This window comes from Ahaetulla prasina, chromosome 1 (assembly GCF_028640845.1).
Source record: "Ahaetulla prasina isolate Xishuangbanna chromosome 1, ASM2864084v1, whole genome shotgun sequence".
Lineage (NCBI taxonomy): Eukaryota > Metazoa > Chordata > Lepidosauria > Squamata > Colubridae > Ahaetulla > Ahaetulla prasina.
Window position 1 is genome coordinate 103,759,301 of NC_080539.1, and position 20,855 is coordinate 103,780,155.

A 20,855-nucleotide genomic window follows, 5' to 3' on the forward strand; every position below is an offset into this window, starting at 1 on the left:
TCCTCTATTTTGTCCATTTGATTCTTAACTATTTTATATGAATAAAATTTGTATATCTGCTTTGTAGATGCCCTCTACAAAGTTCATGTATATCCATGTACCCAAAGGTGCTGTACAATACTGAACTTTGGCTTCAATGAATAGTTCTCAAATTATTTTAAAAACAGTTTACTGTTTTTTGTAAAGTGCTACACCGATCAGGCATTAGATTCAGTGTCTTAAATGGCAGGTTTCAATTCTGAGTCTAAAGAAAGGGTTATTTATGCTGACCGTATTATACCTAATTTTTGAGCTGGAACTCCAAACATATTTTTAAGTTTCTGATTTAGCTTTTAAAGGCTATTAATTTAGATTTGATTGACGGAAGCAAATTCTTCTCCATGTTTTTCTACAGAGCCAAAGTTTATCATCTAAAATTCCTCCCCACCACCAATAAAATTACAAGAAAAAGTACTTTCAATGAGAGGTGAGGGCATATATGGAAGGCCCTCTTTAAAATCAGGTGTCTTTTTAACTTTTTATACCACATAAACATTTTTATTGGCTACTTTCACATACTTGCACTGATTTTCCCACTTTATTGCTGGCCTTGGTCTTATGCTATATTGTTATTAGTTTCAGTCTTGGTATTTTATGTGTTTATATATACAGCAGCCAGACAATTCCAGTTATAAATGAACAGTATTTGTATAGAATCATAAAGCTGGAAGAGGCTAACCTTTTGCTTAGTGCCACAGTCCAAATCAAAGTAACCTTGACAGATGGCTTTCCTACCTCATCTTAAATACATACAACCCAGTGTCTCTATAGGTAATTAGTTTCGCTGTTGAACAGCTCTTAATAATTAGAAAAATAATCCTAATATTGAATGAGATTTTGCCTTCCTGTAACTTAACCCATTATCTTTTTATTTATTCTATGTCCTGCACTCTAGAATGATAGAGGAATATCAAAATCTGTTGTCTATATGATAGCCTTTTTGGTATTTGAGGAATGCTGTTATCCTCCATCAATCTTCAGTTCCAAATCTAAACATTTTTAGTTCGTCCCACCTGTTTTCATATGACTTAGTTTCCTGATTATCCACATTTCTCTATGTTGTTCTTTTTTTCTGAATCTGCTAACAATACTCAAATAGGTATTAAACAACATCCAGGTAATCCTCAACCTATGACTTCAGTTAGGACCGGAACTAAGTGATGGAGTCCGTAATTGAGTGTGTCCGATTTTACAACCTTTTTTTTTTTGCTGCAGTTGTTAAGTGAATTACTGGTAATTATGTGAAGCACTCTGATTGTTCAGTGAAACTGACTTCCCCTGTTGGCTTGCTTATTGCAACCCTCCCAAGAAGGTCACAAATGATGATCATGTGACTCTGGGACATTGCAACCATCAAAAATACATGCCACTTGCCAATCCCCTGAATTTTGATTACAGGACTTTGTGATGGTCATAAGTATGAGGATCAATCATAAGTCACTTCTTTCAGTACTGCCATAACTTTTAATGGTTATTAAATGAATAGTCATAAGTCAAAGACTATCTGTAGTAATTAGATTTCACCAAATATACTATTGTTGATACAACCTAAAATAGTATTGGGTGGTTTTTTTGCAACTATAGCCTGATTCTTATTCCATTTCTAATCAACTACTACTCCAAAGTCTTTTCACAAGAATTATGGCCAGGGATCCAACCTTTTCTATAACTGCATTTGATGTTTTGTTTATCTGTGTAAAACATAATTCTGCTACTTTCAATTTATAACCTACAGGTGAGAGATTTTTAGAACAATAAAATTCAAACTATATTCTGATTTCCCCCCATATTTTTAGGACATTGGTTATCTGATCAGATACTTTTGTCATTTGTGAATTTGATAAGACTACCACCTCTTCACCCAAGTCACAAAATGAACAAATTGTTGACAAGTTCAGAGTTTAAGACTGAATTTTATGGCATCACACTTCATACATCGCTTCAGATTATTGGAGAACTATTGATCATTTCATTGGATAGGGTTTTCAAACCAGTTGGAGAAATATTTAATTCTCATGACAACATTAATTGGGCTAGTAATGAGGATGTCATTTGGCACTTCATCAAATATTTTGTTGACATCAAGATGTATCATGTCTTCAGTGCTCTTATGATCTATTAAATACATTCCTAATTAAAAACTAACGAGAAGCTAATCTGGCAAGTCTTGTTCTTGGCAAATCCTTGCTGACTTTTGGTAATTGGTGCATTGTTTTCAAGGTGCTTTCACACTACCCTATTCTGAAATCTTCCTGATGGTAGTATCAGACTGACCCTTTTTCTCCCATTTTTTATTTATTTATTAAGTTTAATAGCCACCCATTTTACCACAGAATCACTCTGTGTTTCTGATGTACTTAGTCCCTAAGGTACACAATGTTTACATACAATTCATATAGGTAAAGGTTTCCCTATTGGGTCTGACTCTAGGGCACAGTGCTCATCTCTGTTTCTTGGCCAAGGAAGCCAGCACTGTCCGAAGACAATTTCCATGGTCATATGGCCAGCATGGCTATAAAACAAAGGCACATAGAATGCTATTACCTTCCTACTAAAGTGGTACCTATTACTCTACTTGCATTTGCGTGCTTTTGAACTGTTAGTTGGGCAGGAGCTGGGCAAGGAATGGGAGCTCACCCCTTGCACGAAGCTCGGGTCTCGAACTCAGGCTGTCAGCTCTCCAATTGAAAAGCTCAGCTTCTTTACCCACTAATATACTGTACTTATTGTGGATAGACCTGTGGTGGCACAGTGGTTAGAATGCAGTACTGCAAGCTACTTCTGCTGATTGCTGACTGCCAGCAGTTTGGCAGTTCGATTCTCACCGGCTCAAGGTTGACTCAGCTTTCCATTCTTCCGAGGTTGGTAAAATGAGGGCCCAGATTGTTGGGGGAAATATGATAACTATGTAAACTGCTTAGAGGGTTGTAAAGCACTGTGAAGCAGTATATAAGTAAGTGCATTTAAAGATGAAAAAAATCCCCAACTAAATTTCTGATAGCAATATTCCCATCTCATTTTGTGAAACCAGGCTGCCTTAAATTTTACTTACAGACTCTACTTACCTAAAATCAATTATTCACCACATAGGAATTTAATAGGCATTCAGAATATGGCCTTCACAACTATAATATTATGAGAACCATTCCTCTGGTCACTGTCTTCTTCTTCTTCTTCTTTTTTTTTTTTGCATTTTCATATTTTAACTCCAGAGGAAAGCCCCTTCTTTCTTTATATGGATCAATATCCTCACCTTTTCCTCTTTAGTCATGTTACATTTTTACTTTTGCATAGAATCCTAGAATTTCCCAAGTCAGGTCCTGGCCTATCAAGCTCAGAATCAGTCACTGGGTATTTCCCTGCCATTTCCAGTGGGGAACTTTCCCAACTCTTCCTGAAAATGCTAGGAACTGAGACTGGGACCTGGTCTGTGTTTGTCTTTGAGTCAGTCAGTTTTGATTCCTGGCAATCACATAGACAAATCCAGACCGTTCCTTTGGCAAACATTTTTTGGAAGTGATGCGCTGTTGCTTTCTTCCTGGGGTTGAGAAAGAGTACCTGGCCCAGGATCACTCAGCTGGCTTTTGCCTTCCTGCATAAGGCAGGAACTAGAGCTCCCAATCTTGATCCCCAAATTTGATGGGGAACTCATCAAATTTGCAGATGACACCAAGCTGGCAGGAATAGCCAACACTCCAGAAGATAGGCTCAAGATACTGTCTTGACAGACTAAAACATTGGGCGCTATTTAACAAAAAGAAATTCAACAGTGAAAAAAGTAAGGTTCTACATTTAGGCCAAAAAATAAAATGCACAGGTAACGTATATGTGGTACCTTGCTCAGTAGTAATAACTGTGAGAGGGATCTTGGAGTCCTAGTGGACAACCATTTAGATATGAGCCAGCAATGTGCAGCAGCTGCCAAAAAAGCCAACACAGTTCTGGGCTGCATAAATAGAGGGATAGAATCAAGATCACGTGAAGTGTTAGTGCCACTTTATAATGCTTTGGTAAGGCCACACTTGGAATATTGCATTCAGTTTTAGTTGCCACGATGTAAAAAAGATGTTGAGACTAGAAAGAGTGCAGAGAAGAGCAAAAAAGATGATTAGGGGACTGGAGGCTAAAACATATGAAGAACGGTTGCAGGAACTCGGTATGCCTAGTTTAATGAAAAGAAGGACTAGGGGAGATATGATAGCAGTGTTCCAATATCTCAGGGGCTGCCAAACAATCAATATCAGTATAAATCGTAAGGATTCAAACAACAAAGTTACAGTCATAAGTGGAAGGAGATGGGTGATGGGAACGATGAGAAGATTAACAGTAGTGCAGATTTAGTAAATATCAAAATTTATGAAAAAAACGGGCTAAAGCGACTGTTCACTGAGGAAAATGAAATATCCGTGCAAGAGGTGAGGAGCGGAACAGCAGAGGGCGCCATACAATAAAGGTAGTGTAAAGTGGTTTTCACTTTCATTGCCGCAACGACTCTTACCAAAAACTTTCGCACTATTTACTAAGCGCAGGAATGCGCAGCTCCTTCTACTATTGGGCAGGGGGCGTGGCCGAGGCGGAAAGGCGGGGCTTCCATTGGGCGGGCTGCCGGCGGCTTGCAAGAGGGTTGTAGCAATGCAACAAGTGCCCGCGTCCTGCTCTTCTCCTCTTTTCGTCAGCCGAGGCTCTCGGGGGAAGCGGCCGCCGCGTCACCGCTCGGGGAAAGACCGGGCCGAACCCGGTCAAGAAGAGACAACTTAGCAAAGGAGAGGATCGCGCGTCTTTCTCAAGGCTGCCCCATTTACCGAGGCTCATGAGCTCCGGAAAGGAGTGCGCAATGGTGGCGCTGGCCAACGCCGGAGGAAGTCTCGCTGTCTCCGCTGCCACCCTCGGCTCGGCGGCGTGAGACCGAATCAAGGGCTCCCTTCCCTTCCCTCCCGGCCGATTCCCAAGCAGGCAGGATCTTTGCAGAAATAACCAGCTCTGCAGGCAATGGCAGGATCGGCGTGAAAGCCCCGTCGTGAGAGACGCCGCTGCAAAATAAAAATTAAAAACCAAAGCAAATCCCGTCGGCATGAGCGACAGCAGCGAAGGGGAGATCCTCAGCTTCTTCGTGCCAAGCATGATCGGCGGGGGTTGCCCGCTGCTTTACGATGACGGGCTCGTCAGGAGAGCGGCCGCAGCAAGCGAGGACACGGGCCGCGGGTTCTCGGCCAGCTCGGGCGCCCCGCCGGCCGGCACTTTTTGGAACGAGGAGAGCAGCGGCTCCTGTCCGGCCGCCGACGCCACGAATCGAGTCAAAAGCGGCGCGGGTGGCGGCGGCAGCAGCAGCCGGAGGACCACGGTCTCGTACGTGATCAACGAGGCGAGCCCGGGGCTGCTGCAGGCGGCGGAGAGCGGGGCCCTGCAGAGCCTAAAGGAAGCCTGCGAGGCGGTGGGCGCCGATCTGCAAACTCTGCACTTCGGCAAGCTGGACTTCGGGGAGACGTCGGTGCTCGACCGGTTCTACAACGCGGGTGAGTCGCCCGTTCGGTCTCTGGGCGTGGGGCATAACGGTTTGTGGCGGTGGCCCTGAAGGCCAGATGGGGAATAAGCTCGTTTAGACCAGAGGTCTCCAACCTTGGCTTTGCTGGCTGGGGGATTCTGGGAGTTGAAGTCCGCCAGGCTTAAAGTTGCCAAGGTTGGAGACCTCTGGTTTTAGACAGACGCGAGGGAGCTTAGTAAACACAATTTTTTTTTTTGCCAAGTTTGCAGGCCGGTGGCTTGGCTACGGAATAGAGCAAGAACAAGTTCTCCCCTCTCCGTCTTCCAAATGTCTCCAACGTATGTCACGGTTGGGTATTGGTCTTTATTCTGGGTCTCTAGCGCATAATAATGTCAAAGAAAAGTCTTGAGCGCCTCCAGAAGGTATCCTTAAATATTCGGAGGCAATTTCTGTTTTTGATACAAAACTGTCAAAACTGTAAGAAGGTAACAGAACTTGGGTTTGCGGCTGCCGCCTATTTATTCAATTCAAGCGTTTAAGAACAATACCTGTATTTGACACGTGCAGATTTGACTTTTTTTAAAAAAATGCACAATGAAAAGTCCAATGACCAGAAGTAATATATAAAATTGATGGGCTTTCTGATGGGTTCTCTTAAAACTAGCTTCCTTCAAGTACATACAAAAAAAGGCCTTTTGTGAAAAGTAGTTTTAAGCATAACTAAAGTGAAAAAAAGAGAATTCTTTTGCTTCTATCTCACAACAGACATCTTCCAAAGCTTCAACCTAAATGTCATCTGTGGTATCAGATCCTTTAAAAGTAGGAATACATTCATTTTAAAACAGACATTGTAGTTATTAAAGAGATTTGCCTTAATGTAGTACAGGTAGTCCTCAATTTATGACCACAATTGAGCCCAGAATTATGTTGCTGAATGAGAAATTTGTTAAATGAGTTTTGCCCCATTTTACAACTTTTCTTGCCATATTTGTTAAATGAATCACCGCAGTTGTTAAGTTAGTAACATAGTTGTTAAGTGAATCGGGCTTCCCCATTGACTTTACTTGTCAGAAGAATTCAAACCTGATCCCTGGGACACTGTAACTATCATAACTATGAACCAGTTGCTAAGCATCCGAATGTAAATCAAATGATCATGGAAATGCTGCAGCAGGCATAAGTGTGAAATTTCAGTGCCATTGGTAACTTCAAACGGTCACTAAATGAACTGTTGTAAGTTGAGGATTACCTGTACATGCATTAAAGGTGACCAGTGATGGATTTGGTTAGTGTACGTAAAATAAAATTAGAAGCTTAAATTAGGCATCTACTCAATGTAGATATTTAATTCTTTAACCTACAGCTTTTATTCCTATCTGGGTCCTTGTGGTTATATTCTGATGAAGGAACTGCATTCTCCAGCCTCATACAAGGACTTTCTGTCTTCATTGCCTGAGTCAAGCTGGATCTCTACTCTTGAAACTACATAAGTTTGATAGAAGTCCTGAGGCAGGCAGAATGTGACATACTTCCTGCTTTCCTTGTGGTTTGTAAGGAAGCTCGTGCTAGTCCTCAGGCAAGCTGAAATTTGTTTTTCAGGGTTTGTGAAAGATGGAATAAGGACTCTGTTTTGTCATGCCTTGAATTTTTTTTCTGTTTTCATAGTTTGAATATGGGAATCAGCCAATTCCAGTGGCAGCTGTTCAGGACAGTAAACAAAGGCAGATAGGTCATTTGTTGATAAGTGTCTGGACAGAAAATCTCTGGATGTATATTTTATGCTGTGCAGAATTTTGCTAGGAGCCATAAAACTTTTTTCAGAATTAATGTAACCATCTCAGTTATCCAAGATGCTGATTTCTCTTTGGCTTTATTCATGTATCTCTTCTAATACATGGGCTGGGCACATCCAGCTTAGGTTTTGTTTGTGATGTGAACCTACCTAACGGCTATTTTACCACATACCTGGCTTGAAACTTTCTGGCCTGGGCTCATGATCGGAACTGCATTGGTCTTTCTTCTGAATCTTTCTAATCTCTGAGGATTGGGGAGTTGGAAGTGCTGCATGATGGTGATTCTAATAACTTCATGGGAGGGTCGGTCCCGACAGTGGTTGTTGGGTGGGACAGGTCTGGCCCTTGGGAATATTATGCGATATAGAGCCTGTAGCCTGGAGGTTATAGTACTTGTATATACATAAATAAGCTTAGGCTCAAGGCAAGGAAGGCCAAGTGGTTAGAATAGAATAGAATTCTTTATTGGCCAAGTGTGATTGGACACACAAGGAATTTGTCTTTGGTGCATATGCTCTCAGTGTACATAAAAAGACAAGATACATTCGTCAAGAATCATAAGGTACAACACTTAATGATAGGGTACAAATAAGCAATCAAATCATACTAGGAAACAATATAAATCGTAAGAATACAAGCAACAAAGTTACAGTCATGCAGTCATAAGTGGGAGGAGATGGGTGATAGGAATGTTATTCATTCAAAAGTCCTTTGATTCTGCAAATATACCACCTTGGAGTTCTGTTAGGGTTATGTTTCCCCATGGAAAACAGGCTTGCTATTTGAAGATCATCTTGGACTCACAGCAAAAAACAAATACTCCATGGTCAGGTGGGCCCAGCTTCAGCTGATATGTCAGTTGTGTTCTAATTATCTTCCTTATGGATGACTAATTTGCTTTAGCCAAGGCTGCTCTTGAAAAACCACCTGGAAACTTCAGGCAGTGCAAAATGCAACAGCTTGTATGCTTAAGACACAGTCTTGCTACTATTGTGAAATGCCACTCTTGTGCATTGGCTACCTGGGTGCTTCTGAATCGATTCAAGATGCTAATGATATGAGAATGCCTGTCCCAAATAGATTCTGCCACCTGATTTAAGCAAATGGAAAATGATTGTTGAAGGTTCCCATCTACTGGAGTGCCTCTCTTCCTCTCAAACAGCTTGCCCCCCTCCCCACTCCAAATTCTTACTCCCATCACGTTTCTGGAAGCTTGTAAAAAGCATGGCTGTTCCACAAGGCCTTTTTGACAGGTGTAAAATTGCTAGTGCCAGACATGTAATTGTTAGTATAAAACAATATAATTTTTTAGGTTTTACTGTAGTTTTGTATTGTTTACATTGGCTAGTTCACCATTGCTCTTTGTACACTGTTATTGCCTTTCAAGAGGGAAGCAGCATGGACATTTCATCAATAAATAAACATTTTAAAATACATTGAATATAGGTTGGCATTTGCCAGGATATGCTTAACTGCTTCAATCAGCAAAAAACTGTTCAGGTCCACTGAAACTGTAGGCTCATTGTACCGCAATCATTATGCTCTGAGTCTATGTATGTACAACCAGATATGCTGAACAGGAAAGTAATAGTACCATACCTGTTTCTGTCTTACAATGGTCTGCTTATGCAGGCAAAGAAAGAATGGTGGATAATAAGGTTTTACAATAAGCTGAGCCTTTTGAATGCTGACTTATTGGCATAGAGTAAATATGCTAAGGCCATGATGGCAAACCTATGGCACGCGTGCCACAGTGGGCACGCAGAGCCCTCTCTGCAGGAATGCAAGTCGTCGGCCAGCTCAGCTCCACTGCACATATGCGGGCATGCTTCCTGCCGGCCAGCTTATTTTCAGGATGGGGGGGGCGCATGCGGGAGACACACATGCACAGGAGTGGTTGCGCTCATGCACAAGGGGGTCAGGAATCACACACGCATGTGTGGGGGCAGAGTGCGGGGCGTGTGGCATGTTCCCCTACAGTCTGTTTTTGGGCTCAGGAGGCTGCAGGGGGGCCTGCTAGGCCAAAAATGGGCGGGGCAGCGGGGTGGATCACGTACTCATGCCCGGGGGCATGGGGAGCATGGGGGGATCGTGCGGGCAGGAACCCAGGAATCTCTCACTGCAGTTCTTTTACATTATATTCCAATCCAGAATGTTATATTAAGCCAAACCTTTAAGCTGCGAAAACAAACTGTGGCTTAGATTTCTGCTTTTATAGGAACCACAAGCTAAGAATGGCAGTCCAAATTCCATGGTAAAAATGTTATAGTCAGAAGCTCCCTGATTTGTTCGTTACCTCCTGGTCAACTGAGACAGATTGGGCAGGATGTCCTGTCCTTATCAGCCACCCTTCAGAAAATTCTGGCTTGTTGGGATATATAAACCAGCAAGGAGTGACAATGGTGGTATTCAACTTGGCTTCTTCTGATAGGAAGGACAGAACTGGCAAGATATATATATATACCTTCTCTGCATGCAGGTCCTTGTATCCTCAGATTCCATTTTAGTATACTAGGAAACCCTCCAGAACATTTTTGGGTGAGTGAGAAAGGTTGAATGGGAAAGATTTTTAAAAGTCCTATTGTATTAGTCAGAGTCCATTTACGTGACACTCAATTCCTTGTTAATATTTCTCTCCCAAATAAAAGCTCATGTTCCAATGACCTCTTGTCTGTCAGAGTCATTTGTAGAGTAAATATTATTTAATTTTAAATGATTATGCAACAAACTGTTCTGGGGAAGAAAACTCGACCATCTTTTTTTGTTGTTTTAATTTTATTTATATCATGTGAGATACTGGGAACTGCAGGACACGAATGCAATAAACAAACATTTAAATTATAGTGACAAAAACTGACATTCTAGGGGCAAGGTTGGGGAGAATTGTTCTGCATAGTTTTGATGGTTATCTTTATTATGATGGGTGTGGTAGTGAAAAAAAGGCTTCAGTAGTTAAATGTTTCAGTAATCTTGTTCTTTGGCACAAAAAGACTGAAGACTTTTTTCTGATGGCTGCAGCAACAATTTCCAGGTTTTCTCTTGATGCAGATTACATATTGCCATGTTCAGATTGCAGAGTGATACCGAGGAGTTTCATGTTCATATTAATGTTGTGAAAATGCACCACTATTTAAATTCACTGTACATTGTATTTAAGTAAAAAAATAAGAGCTTTTTTGGCACTTATTTATTATATAACCATTCAAGGATTACAATTCATTTGATCCAATGTCTGGAAGAAATAGGCTGTGATCCACAAAAACCTAGGCAACAGTGAACTGGTTAGTTTTTAAGATTCTTGCTGCAAAAGGTTCACGTGACCATCTAAACCTTGTTACATAATGATTTTTATCAGATAAAATAAATTATGATCCATAATTAGACAGCCAGTTTAGTCTCAGTGGTTAAGGCACCAGATTATAAAGCAGGAAACTGTGAATGTTAATCCCACTTTAGCCATGAAAGCCAGTCACTCTCTCACAGCCGAATTTACCTCAGCGGGTTCTTCTTGTGGGGAAAATAGGAGGAGGAAAGTGTGTTATGAATATGTTTGCCGCCTTGAGCTATTTGTAAAAAATAATAAAGGTAGGATAGATAGATAGATAGATAGATAGATAGATAGATAGATAGATAGATAGATAGATAGATAGATAGATAATCTTATTTGAATATTATATATTAAAACCTTGCAACATTATGTTATTGATATATTAGCTTCTCATAGTCCTCCTGCAGCATTGTTGTGGACCATTGCTGCGGAACAACCCTAATTGAGACTGAAATTTTGGTCACTAAGTGAAGTGATCACTAGGTGAAACATCATGTAACCGCAGCACTTAATGACAGTTCAGTTCATCCTGGTTGCATTCGTTAGGGAAGGACTGCAATGCCATTAGGCAACAACTTCATGCTGCTTCTGCCCTGCATAAACTGCTGGCTCTATCCTACTATCTCCTCTCCGGTTAGACCTGGTGAGCTCCCTTTGGCAGAACAGGCTCTGCCGCCATGCCACGCTTGCCTCAACTTTAATCCCCCATTCACCTATCTCTGTCTTTTTTGGTTGCCTTGCACTTTGTCACCATCTACACCTACTGCCCCAGATGATCTGTGCAGTCTTCTTTTTCTCCTGCTGTTGGCAGGGTGCACGAGGCCAAGGCAACTGTTAGCCCTTTTGAGATGCCACTGCAACACCTGTCAGCAGAGGTGGCAGGGGGCAGTATTTAATTTAATTTATTTATTTATTTAATCAAATTTTTATACCGCCCTATCTCCCGAAGGACTCAGGGCGGTTTACAGCCCAATAAAAATAAAAATATAATACAAGATAAAACATTAATTAAAAAACTTATTTAAATAGGCCAAAATTTAAAATTACAATTAAAATGATAAAACCCCATTAAAATTAAATTTAAAATTAAAATTCTAGTCCAGTCCTGCACAAATAAATAGATGTGTTTTAAGCTCGCGGCGGAAGGTTCGAAGGTCAGGAAGTTGACGGAATCCTGGGGGAAGTTCATTCCAGAGGATGGGAGCCCCCACAGAGAAGGCCCTTCCCCTGGGTGTCGCCAGTCGGCACTGCCTGGCGGACGGCACCCTGACGAGTCCCTCCCTGTGAGAGCGCACGGGTGGGTGGGAGGCAATCGGTGGCAGCAGACGGTCCCGTAAGTAGCCCGGCCCTAAGCCATGGAGCGCTTTAAAGATAGTTACCAAAACCTTGAAGCGCACCGGAAGGCCACAGGCAGCCAGTGCAGTCTGCGCAGGAGTGGTGTCACATGGGAGCCACGAGGGGCTCCCTCTATCACCCGCGCAGCCGCATTCTGGACTAACTGGAGCCTCTGGGTGCTCCTCAAGGGAAGCCCCATGTAGAGAGCATTGCAGTAATCCAGGCGAGATGTCACGAGAGCATGAGTTACTGTGCATAGGGCATCCCGGTCCAGGAAGGGGCGCAACTGGCGAACCAGGCGAACCTGGTAAAAAGCTCTCCTGGAGACGGCCGACAAATGGTCTTCAAAGGACAGCCGTCCATCCAGGAGAACGCCCAAGTTGCGCACCCTTTCCATTGGGGCCAATGACTCGCCCCCAACAGTCAGCCGCGGCTGCAGCTGACTGTACCGGGGTGCCGGCATCCACAGCCACTCTGTCTTGGAGGGATTGAGCTTGAGCCTGTTTCTCCCCATCCAGACCCGTACGGCCTCCAGGCACCGGGACAGCACTTCGACAGCTTCGTTGGGGTGGCCCGGTGTGGAAAAGTACAGCTGAGTATCATCAGCGTACAGTTGGTAACCACTGATGATCTCACCCAGCGGCTTCATATAGATATTGAACAGGAGGGGTGAGAGAATCGACCCCTGCGGTACCCCACAAGTGAGGTGCTTCGGGGTTGACCTCTGCCCTCCCGTCAACACCGTCTGCGACCGATCAAAGAGAGATAGGAGGAGAACCACCGATAAACGGTGCCTCCCACTCCCAATCTCTCCAACCGGTGCAGCAGGATACCATGGTCGATGTATCAAAAGTCGCTGAGAGGTCTAATAGGACCAAGGCAGAGGAATAAACCCTATCCCTGGCCCTCCAGAGATCATCAACCAACGCGACCAAAGCTGTCTCTGTTTATCGTATAGATAACCACTAAACTCCTCGGCACGTCCCTGCAACGGGTCATCCCGCTCCCCCTGTTGAAGGAGAGAGCGAGTCACCCGAAACAGTGCGGCTGGGCGGTTATCTGCCAATGCAATGAGGGAGGAGACGTAGCAACGTCTCGCTTCCCTCAGTGCCACTAGGTAGGTCCTATTATATGACCTAACTAGTGTCCGATCAGCCTCCAACGACTGGACCTCCAGGAACTCTCTAGGCGTCTTCTCCAGCGTTTCATCTCCCTCAGCCCCTCGGAGAACCAAGGGGCTGGTTGAGACCTGCGCCGGGTCAGAGGCCGCAAAGACACGACACGGTCTAGAGCCCCAGTCGCGGCAAGTTCCCAAGCCGCGACTAGTTCTTCAGCCGAGCCATGAGCCAGACCCTCAGGAAATGGCCCAAGCTCCATCCGGAACCTCTCCGGGTCCATCAGGCGCCTGAGACGGAACCATCATATTGGTTCCATCTCCCTGCGGTGTTGAGCGGCGGTCCGAAAGTCTAGACGAAGGAGAGAGTGATCTGACCATGACAAAGGTTCAGTGACTAAATCTCTTAAGTCCAGATCCTTCAACCACTGTCCAGAGATAAAAATCAGATACAGCATGCCTCCCCCAATGTGAGTAGGGCCATCAACTACTTGAGTCAGATCCAAGGCCGTCATGGAAGCCATGAACTCCTGAGCTACTGTTGATGACATGCCAGCCAATGGCAAGTTAAAGTCCCCATGACCATAAGTCTGGGGGTCTCAACTGCCACTCCAGCAAGCACCTCCAGGAGCTCGGGCAAGGCTGCTGTCACGCAGCAAGGAGCCAGGTACGTGACCAGCAAGCCCATCTGACACCTATGACCCCACCTCACAAAGAGGGATTCACAGCAATCTGAAGCACAGTGGTCTCCCTCGGCTCTAGACTTTCTTTAATAACAACCGCCCCCCCCCCATCCCTACTTTGGGCCCTCGGTCGATGAAATGCTCGGAAACCTGGTGGGCACATTTCAACAAGGGGCACGCCCCCCTCTGTGCCCAACCAGGTTTCCGTAATGCCCATAAGGTCCGCGGCACCCCCCTGAATAAGATCACAGATTAGGAGGGCCTTATTGGCCACGGACCGTGCGTTGCACAACATCAACCGGAGACCTAGGCTCTGAGGGTCTTGACCATCTGGGGAACGGGAAAAGTCTGAGGGATCGGGGTGCGTGATCGCCTTCAAACATCGAGCACGCGCCCCCAGAAAACGATATGAGCCCTCACTTCCGCCATATCTGCCCCTCCCACTTACCGTACAGATAGAACCACCCTCACTAAAAGGAATGCAATCCTCCCCCATAACCTTTGAACCTATTAAATAACTGTCGCGAGCACATGCAGGAACTGCCCCCCCCCCGACGGGTTCCCTCCAGCACCCGCCCTAACCCTCCCTCCCCTTAAAAATTTCCTCTCTAAAAATCCCCAAAGGCTCTTTTTTGATGCATGCCACCTCTGTGGGTCCCAAGACCCGTCATTGAGGCCGGCCCTCGGTAACGAAGCGGGCCATTCCTGCGAAGCGGGGGCACCTCGCAGGCGCAAGAGTTCATGTGCAGAGTAACGCATAGAAAAAATGAGAATCGGCGAAAGATGATAAAATCCCAAGTTGGCAGAACATTAATAAATCATGGATCCTCCAATGGATGTCCAGTTGTCAAATGAGACAAATAGAGGCTGGAACATGATGACAAAGATGGTATAACAAAAGGAAATAGGCAGATAGCATCCATGGTAAATAATCCATAAATAAGGTCCTTGTAAAAGATCTTAATAAGTCAAGGAAATACTGCCAATCTGTCCATAATCCAGTCCAAAAAACCATTGGGTATAAGGTGGATGGCGTTACCGTCCCCGCCATCGATGCCCGTCATTAATTACCGGAAGGGTCCCCCGGCAGATCTCAAACCAGTTCTCATAACCTCTTCCACAGTGGTCACCGAGAACCACTCACGGCCTAAGAATCTCAAAAGGCCGTATAAGTGCAGATGATATTGCATTGATTCGGAAGAAACAAGCCAAAATAGGCCGGGACTCCTCCGGACTCCTCCGAAGCCTGCCATATCGCCCCCTCCGCCAACTGCTCCGAGAGCAAGCTGCTCCAGGCCAAAGGCCTGTCCACAGCCAGCTACTGACTCCAAAAGGCCATACCCTGTCCAAGGCCTGATCAATCCCCAGGACCAGGCCATTTCAAGGGGCAGGCCTGGCCAGACATCTCCCCAAAGGGGCCCACAAGCTGTAGAATACCACAGATCCCAATGTGGCAGGGGGCAAAATCGGAACATCATGATGAAAAATCCAGGCAGAGAAGGCGACTGCAGGCCGGGAACAATCCTTCAAGCTTGAACGATCAAAAGTCGGGGGGGGGGCAGAAGACCGATGGAAAGCGCGGATGGAAAGCGCGGATGGAAAGCACCGTTGGAAAGGAAGGCTAAGCCGTGGCCACGCCTCAAGGCCTCATCTTGGGCCTCACCTCCCGCCGCGGCCTCGCCTCGCCTCACGCCAATGGAACACAGGACACAGGACGCAGATGGGACACCTCACAGCCCGCCGGGGCCTCGCCATGCGCGATGAAGCGCCGATGGACAAGGCGGGCCGAAGCCGAAGATAAACAGCGGGCCTCACCATGTGCCCAGAAAATGGCCGCCATTCGCCATTCGCCGCTTTTCCCTCGGCCCCCGTTCTCAGCAGCCACGAACCCGAGAAGGTCAGGGAACCTCTCCTGTGGCCGCCGAGAAGATGATCCAATGGGCCCGGGGGTAAAAGCAGCTCGGCAAGTCACCCAGAAGCAGCCATCCTGAGAAAATCATCCAACGTCGGCTCCGATTCCCCTAGCGAAATGCCATACTCGCACATGCGCAGAGCCTATATCTAGAGTATGAACTGTGCAAAGAGCCAGCACTGTGAGGAGGAAGATTGCAAAAGTCGTGGGGGGGGGCGTTTCCACAGAGCGCAGGGTGGAAACAGTGGTAAAATTCAATTTTTTTTACTACAGTTCTGTGGGCGTGGTGTGGTGTGGCTTGGTGGGCATGGCAGGGGAAGGATACTGCAAAGTCTCCATTCACACCCGATTCCAGGGGAGGGATACTGCACAATCCCCATTCCCTCCCCACTCCTGGGGAAAGGATATTGCAAAATCTCCATTTCCACCCCACCCTGGAGGTGGTATTTGCCGGTTCTCCAAACTACTCAAAATTTCTGCTATCGGTTCTCCAGAACCTGTCAGAACCTGCTGGATTTCACCCCTGGGTGGAAAGTGTGATGGAGTGCAAAAGTGGTCAGAAGGACAGAGTTGGGGGGAGATAGATGGGGGAACTGAAGCATCATATATTGTGATTGTAAATGTGGGCAGGCTGCCAAATGCCCAAGTTTTGATGATATGACTGAAGGAGAGTTGTAACAGCCATAACTTCAAGGACTGGATGCAGCTACTGTTCGTCCAGCGCTGTTGTAATTTCAAAACCACTGAGAGTCAGGGCAGATGAGCAGCATGAAAATTTAATAAGTCAATAATAAATGAAATCAATAAAACGAATGACAGTTAGAGGATTGTAACCTACCCGTGTATTCACAAAATCGTTAATAATTTCAGGTATCTCTTTAATAGTGTGGGCCAAGAGGCAAACAAAATACATCAACAGGAAATATCTCTGCTTGCATTAAAAATAAACAGTGAAGCCATATTCTGATAGTTTTTTTTAAATTCTGAATTTGAGTAAAATTTATTTTATAAAAATAATTTCAAGATAGCCATAGCGGTATGGTGGCTAAAGCATACTTTGAGCACACTTACTTTAATCATTAAATATTAATCAATATACATATCTATCAGGTTCTCAAACTTGCAAACTGAATGACCAAAGTGAGGAGCAAAACCCAGGATGTGTTTGGGCAATGCTCCTTTTTTGTCTTCACAAGCTTAATCAGGATCCAACTCTCTCTCAAAAGCCCTGGGTTAAGGTGTTGGATTAGGTCTCCCCACAGCCATGGAAGCTTAACTGGTGATATTTGGCCAGTCATTATCCCTCAAACTGTGCTTCCTCACAGAGTTGTAGCGATGGAGGGAAATTAGAGAAAGGAATTGTGTTAGGACCGTTTCCAGTTTTGATGCATTCAGCTCTTTCTCTTTATATTTGCTGCTCCTGAACGTACTAGATCAATACCAAAGGAAGGAAGAAGGATAACTTAGAAGCTAAGGAAGAAAGCATCACATACCATTGCAATGCAAGTACCACTCCTTTTAAATGGCAGATGTGACATCGTGTGTGTGTGTGTGTGTGTGTGTGTGAGTGTGTGAAAAAGATGAAACTTAGGCTCTGACAATGCAATGCTGCTTTCATCATTTCTACCTAAAGCATCCAATCCTGCAGTTGCCTCTGATTAGAAGTGGCAAAGAAAAAAATGTAAATAAATCAAATTGTAGTTAATTAAAGATCAAGATTGCTAGATGTAAAAGGAAAATAATGTTTGTTTATTTGATTAAAGTTAAAATAGATACTATTTGTTGTTGTCTCTGGTAACACTTAGATAAGAGATGGGATATGAGAAGAAGAGATAATTTGTTGCATTTTAAGAGAAGATAATTTCTTAAAATTGTTTATACTTGTTACGGTGAAGGGTGAAGTAACTTCTTTATATATTTCCTTTTTTCCCTTTATTATATATTTCTATTTCTCTTCTAAGGTTCTTTCTATTTTTTCTCCTGCACTTTTCTTTTTTCTCTCCCCCTCTTTTTTAATATGAATTGGTTGCATTATTGTAATCTGTAATCATTAATAAAATTACTCTAAAAAAAGGAAATGGGTCTCCAGGAACTCCCTTAGTAACAAAGAAAGAGGAGAGAAAGTGATTAATAGGGGGTAACCCCATTGGTGAGTGGAATAATAAGGCTGATGGGATCCACAGCATGTCTCCTCGCTGGTAGGAGTAAGACAGGCCAATCAAGTGCGGTAAGATGGTCTCTCAAGGTATAGCCTGAGTTTCTTTATGGACAAGAAGTTTCTTCTGTTGGTTTCTTAACAGCCTCTTGATTCTACAGGAGTTGACTTACAAGTACAGGGAACATAACCATTAAGACCAGACTTCAAGGTCAAAGCATTTTGAGGCTGACCGTCTGACTTGAGGTGACACCTCTGACCAACCATCTTCTGAGAAAGAAGCACATGAGTGGACAGGGGATAGAAGCAAGGGACAAAGTCAGAATAAACATGGACAGACAACATTGTTGCTACGATTAGTCAACACAGTCAGTCAGATTTTTAGACAGGATTTGGCATGTTTGTCGATTTTTCTCAAGGACCTGAATTATGTAGATGTTGTTAGGTGGTGTTAAAAGTAGCATTGCAGGATGTAAACTATTCCTAGTAAAGCTGTCTTTTGCAATTGACCGATGATGCTTTTGTCAGTGCCAGTGGTGTTCAAATGATGCTCCAGGTGTTTTGGGATTGTACCCAAGGTGCCTATAACTATTGGTACTGTCTTTGCTGTTTGCAGGTCTTTGTAGTTCGTAAATTTTCTCCAGGTCTTTCTCTGTTTTCATCCACTATCCAGACATTTTTGTCTTTCTTATCAACAGTTGTTAAGTCTTGGGAGTTATATGGTAGGTGCTTGTCTATTTGAATTCTAAAGTCCCCAGAGCACTTTAACTGCTTGATAATCTATTACATTGTATATTTTGTGGTCCTACCAGTTGTTGCTTCTAGGCAAATGGTATTTCTTGCAGATAGTCCAATGCATTATTGCTGCTACTTTGTTATGCTGTTGTTTGTACAGGTAGTCCTCGATTTACAACATTTCGCTTAGTGACCGTTTGAAGTTACAATTGAAAAAAGTGACTTATGACTATTTTTCACACTTATGACCGTTGCTGCATCCCCATGGCCATGTGATTTACATTTAGATGCTTGACAACTGACTCATATTTATGATGGTTGCAGTGTCCTGGGGTCATGTGATCACCCTTTGCGATCTTCTGACAAGCAAGATCAATGGGGAAGCCAGATTCATTTAAGAACCGTGCTACTAATTTAACAACTGCAGTGATTCACTTAACAAATGTGGCAAGAAAAGTCTTAAAATGGGGTAAAACTAACTTAACAACATAAATTTTTGGCTCGATGGTGGTTGTAAGTTGAGGACTACCTGTAATCAGTTTTTGCAATCTTCTTGCAGCAGCTAACTAGGGATTGTTTGAAGGTTGTGCCTTCAGCTTCTTTATAGAGACTGTTCTTTGCTGTCTTCTCAGTTTTGGCTTTATATGCATTTATTCTTAAAGCTTGGTCTTATGCAGCCAGAATTAGGCCCCCTGAATCATTATTATTAAAAATCTTTAATTAAAATGTGCTGTCTCAGTGGGAAGAAAAGCTCTGGTGACCTGTTAAAGTGCAGACAGGAAGGAGCTGCCAGGACAATGCCAGGCAGGAGAGGAACTTTGGTGTCTTCTGTCCTGTGGGATGCTGTAGAAGTTAACATGTTAGACTAAGACAGAGAAAACCTAGATTCAAGTCTAGTCTCAGCCACAAAAGCTTATTGGATACTTGAAGCCAGTTGCTCCTTCCACCCTGCCTACCTCTTTGGGTTACTATTGTTCTAGAGATAAAACGTATAAACTGCTTTGAACTGCAGGAATGTGGCAATTTCTTGGCCTATTCAAGGTTGCATTTAGGAGATCTAGTCCTTCTCAGGTAATCATAAAAGTGTAGGCTTTGGGAGCTGTGAATCCATTTCAAAATGGTAATGGGCAGTTACAATGCATCCTTTTGGCATAATATAAAAAGGTACAAGTATTCAGGATGGATTTGATTTAAATCAAGTCAATTTAAATAACAATTTAAATCACTAGTAAAAAGGCTTGATATAAATCAACTCGATTTAAATCATAATTTTTAAAGAGCAACCGTCATCTCTGTCCTTCAGCGGCGGCTCCTCTGACCCGCTGTTGACTCACCGACTGTCCCATTCACTTTAATGGGTTGGCTGGTGATGCGGCAGTGACACAATAAGGTGAGGGACGTGGGCAGCAGGTGAGTGGAAGCCCGCTAACGGGTGCTGCCATGATGGATCTGAAATGACAGGTGCTCTTTAAATGTAAAGACTCATTCTTGATGGTATTTAGAATCTTTAATATTATTATTTGCAAACAAAATGAAGATTTCCTTGCAGAGCTTGGATTCATTGAACGAGTTTACAAAAAAATGTAAATATTCCAGAATATACAGCCTCATGCTACATAACTAAGCTCTTTCTAATAGTACTTCTGGAGTATATCCTGCAACAATTTTGGAAATAAACGTTATGCTACAGATTGCCATTTTGTTTAGTACAATGCCACCCATTTTATTACGAGACTCTAGAGAAAAATTGAAAGCAAGGAGACATGGTGAATATCAAAAGATCTGTATCGTTTTGGCAGCCTTAGGCATAACTTTTAAGAAACAAAATGTAGGATCTTATTGCAATGTTGTTTGCTTTCTTCTTAAATCCTGCTGTAGCACTTACTTAAAGGTATAAAAGAGAAATTCCAAACTTCTGTGTCAATACATATAAAACTCTTTCCTGACTCAGAATCACCAGGCTCTGTCTTATGCATTTTACACAGTAAACCAATGTTTTCGTACAGTGTTGTTGTTTTGGTTTCGTTCTAAAAATATTTCTCTGACTTCAGATGCTAGTTTCTGACTCAGAGATGGATGCCTGTTGCATAAATCTGTATTATAACAGATGTATCATTTCCCTCTTACAGTACACCTCTTGGCCCCAAAGAAGCATTTATTTTATGGATTTATTTTATATTCCCAAAATTTTCAAAATAGTTTTATAACTATATGAGAAGAAGATTGGCAGATAGCAGTGAAGTCCTGGAAGGAACTTAGTTTTATTCTTATTCCCTTAA

At 43.4% G+C, this 20,855-nt stretch overlaps 1 protein-coding gene across 1 annotated transcript in view; it reads left to right on the top strand.

The window, feature by feature from the left end:
* The first annotated feature begins 4,652 nt into the window (after positions 1-4,652).
* The window catches only part of MAP3K5 (mitogen-activated protein kinase kinase kinase 5), a 117,927-nt gene continuing 101,724 nt past the window's right edge, over positions 4,653-20,855 (top strand). Inside the window, exon 1 of the mRNA XM_058171003.1 lies at positions 4,653-5,552. Within this exon, the coding sequence (XP_058026986.1) occupies positions 5,111-5,552 (442 nt within the window). The 5' untranslated portion in view covers positions 4,653-5,110. The remainder of the gene's footprint in view (positions 5,553-20,855) is intronic.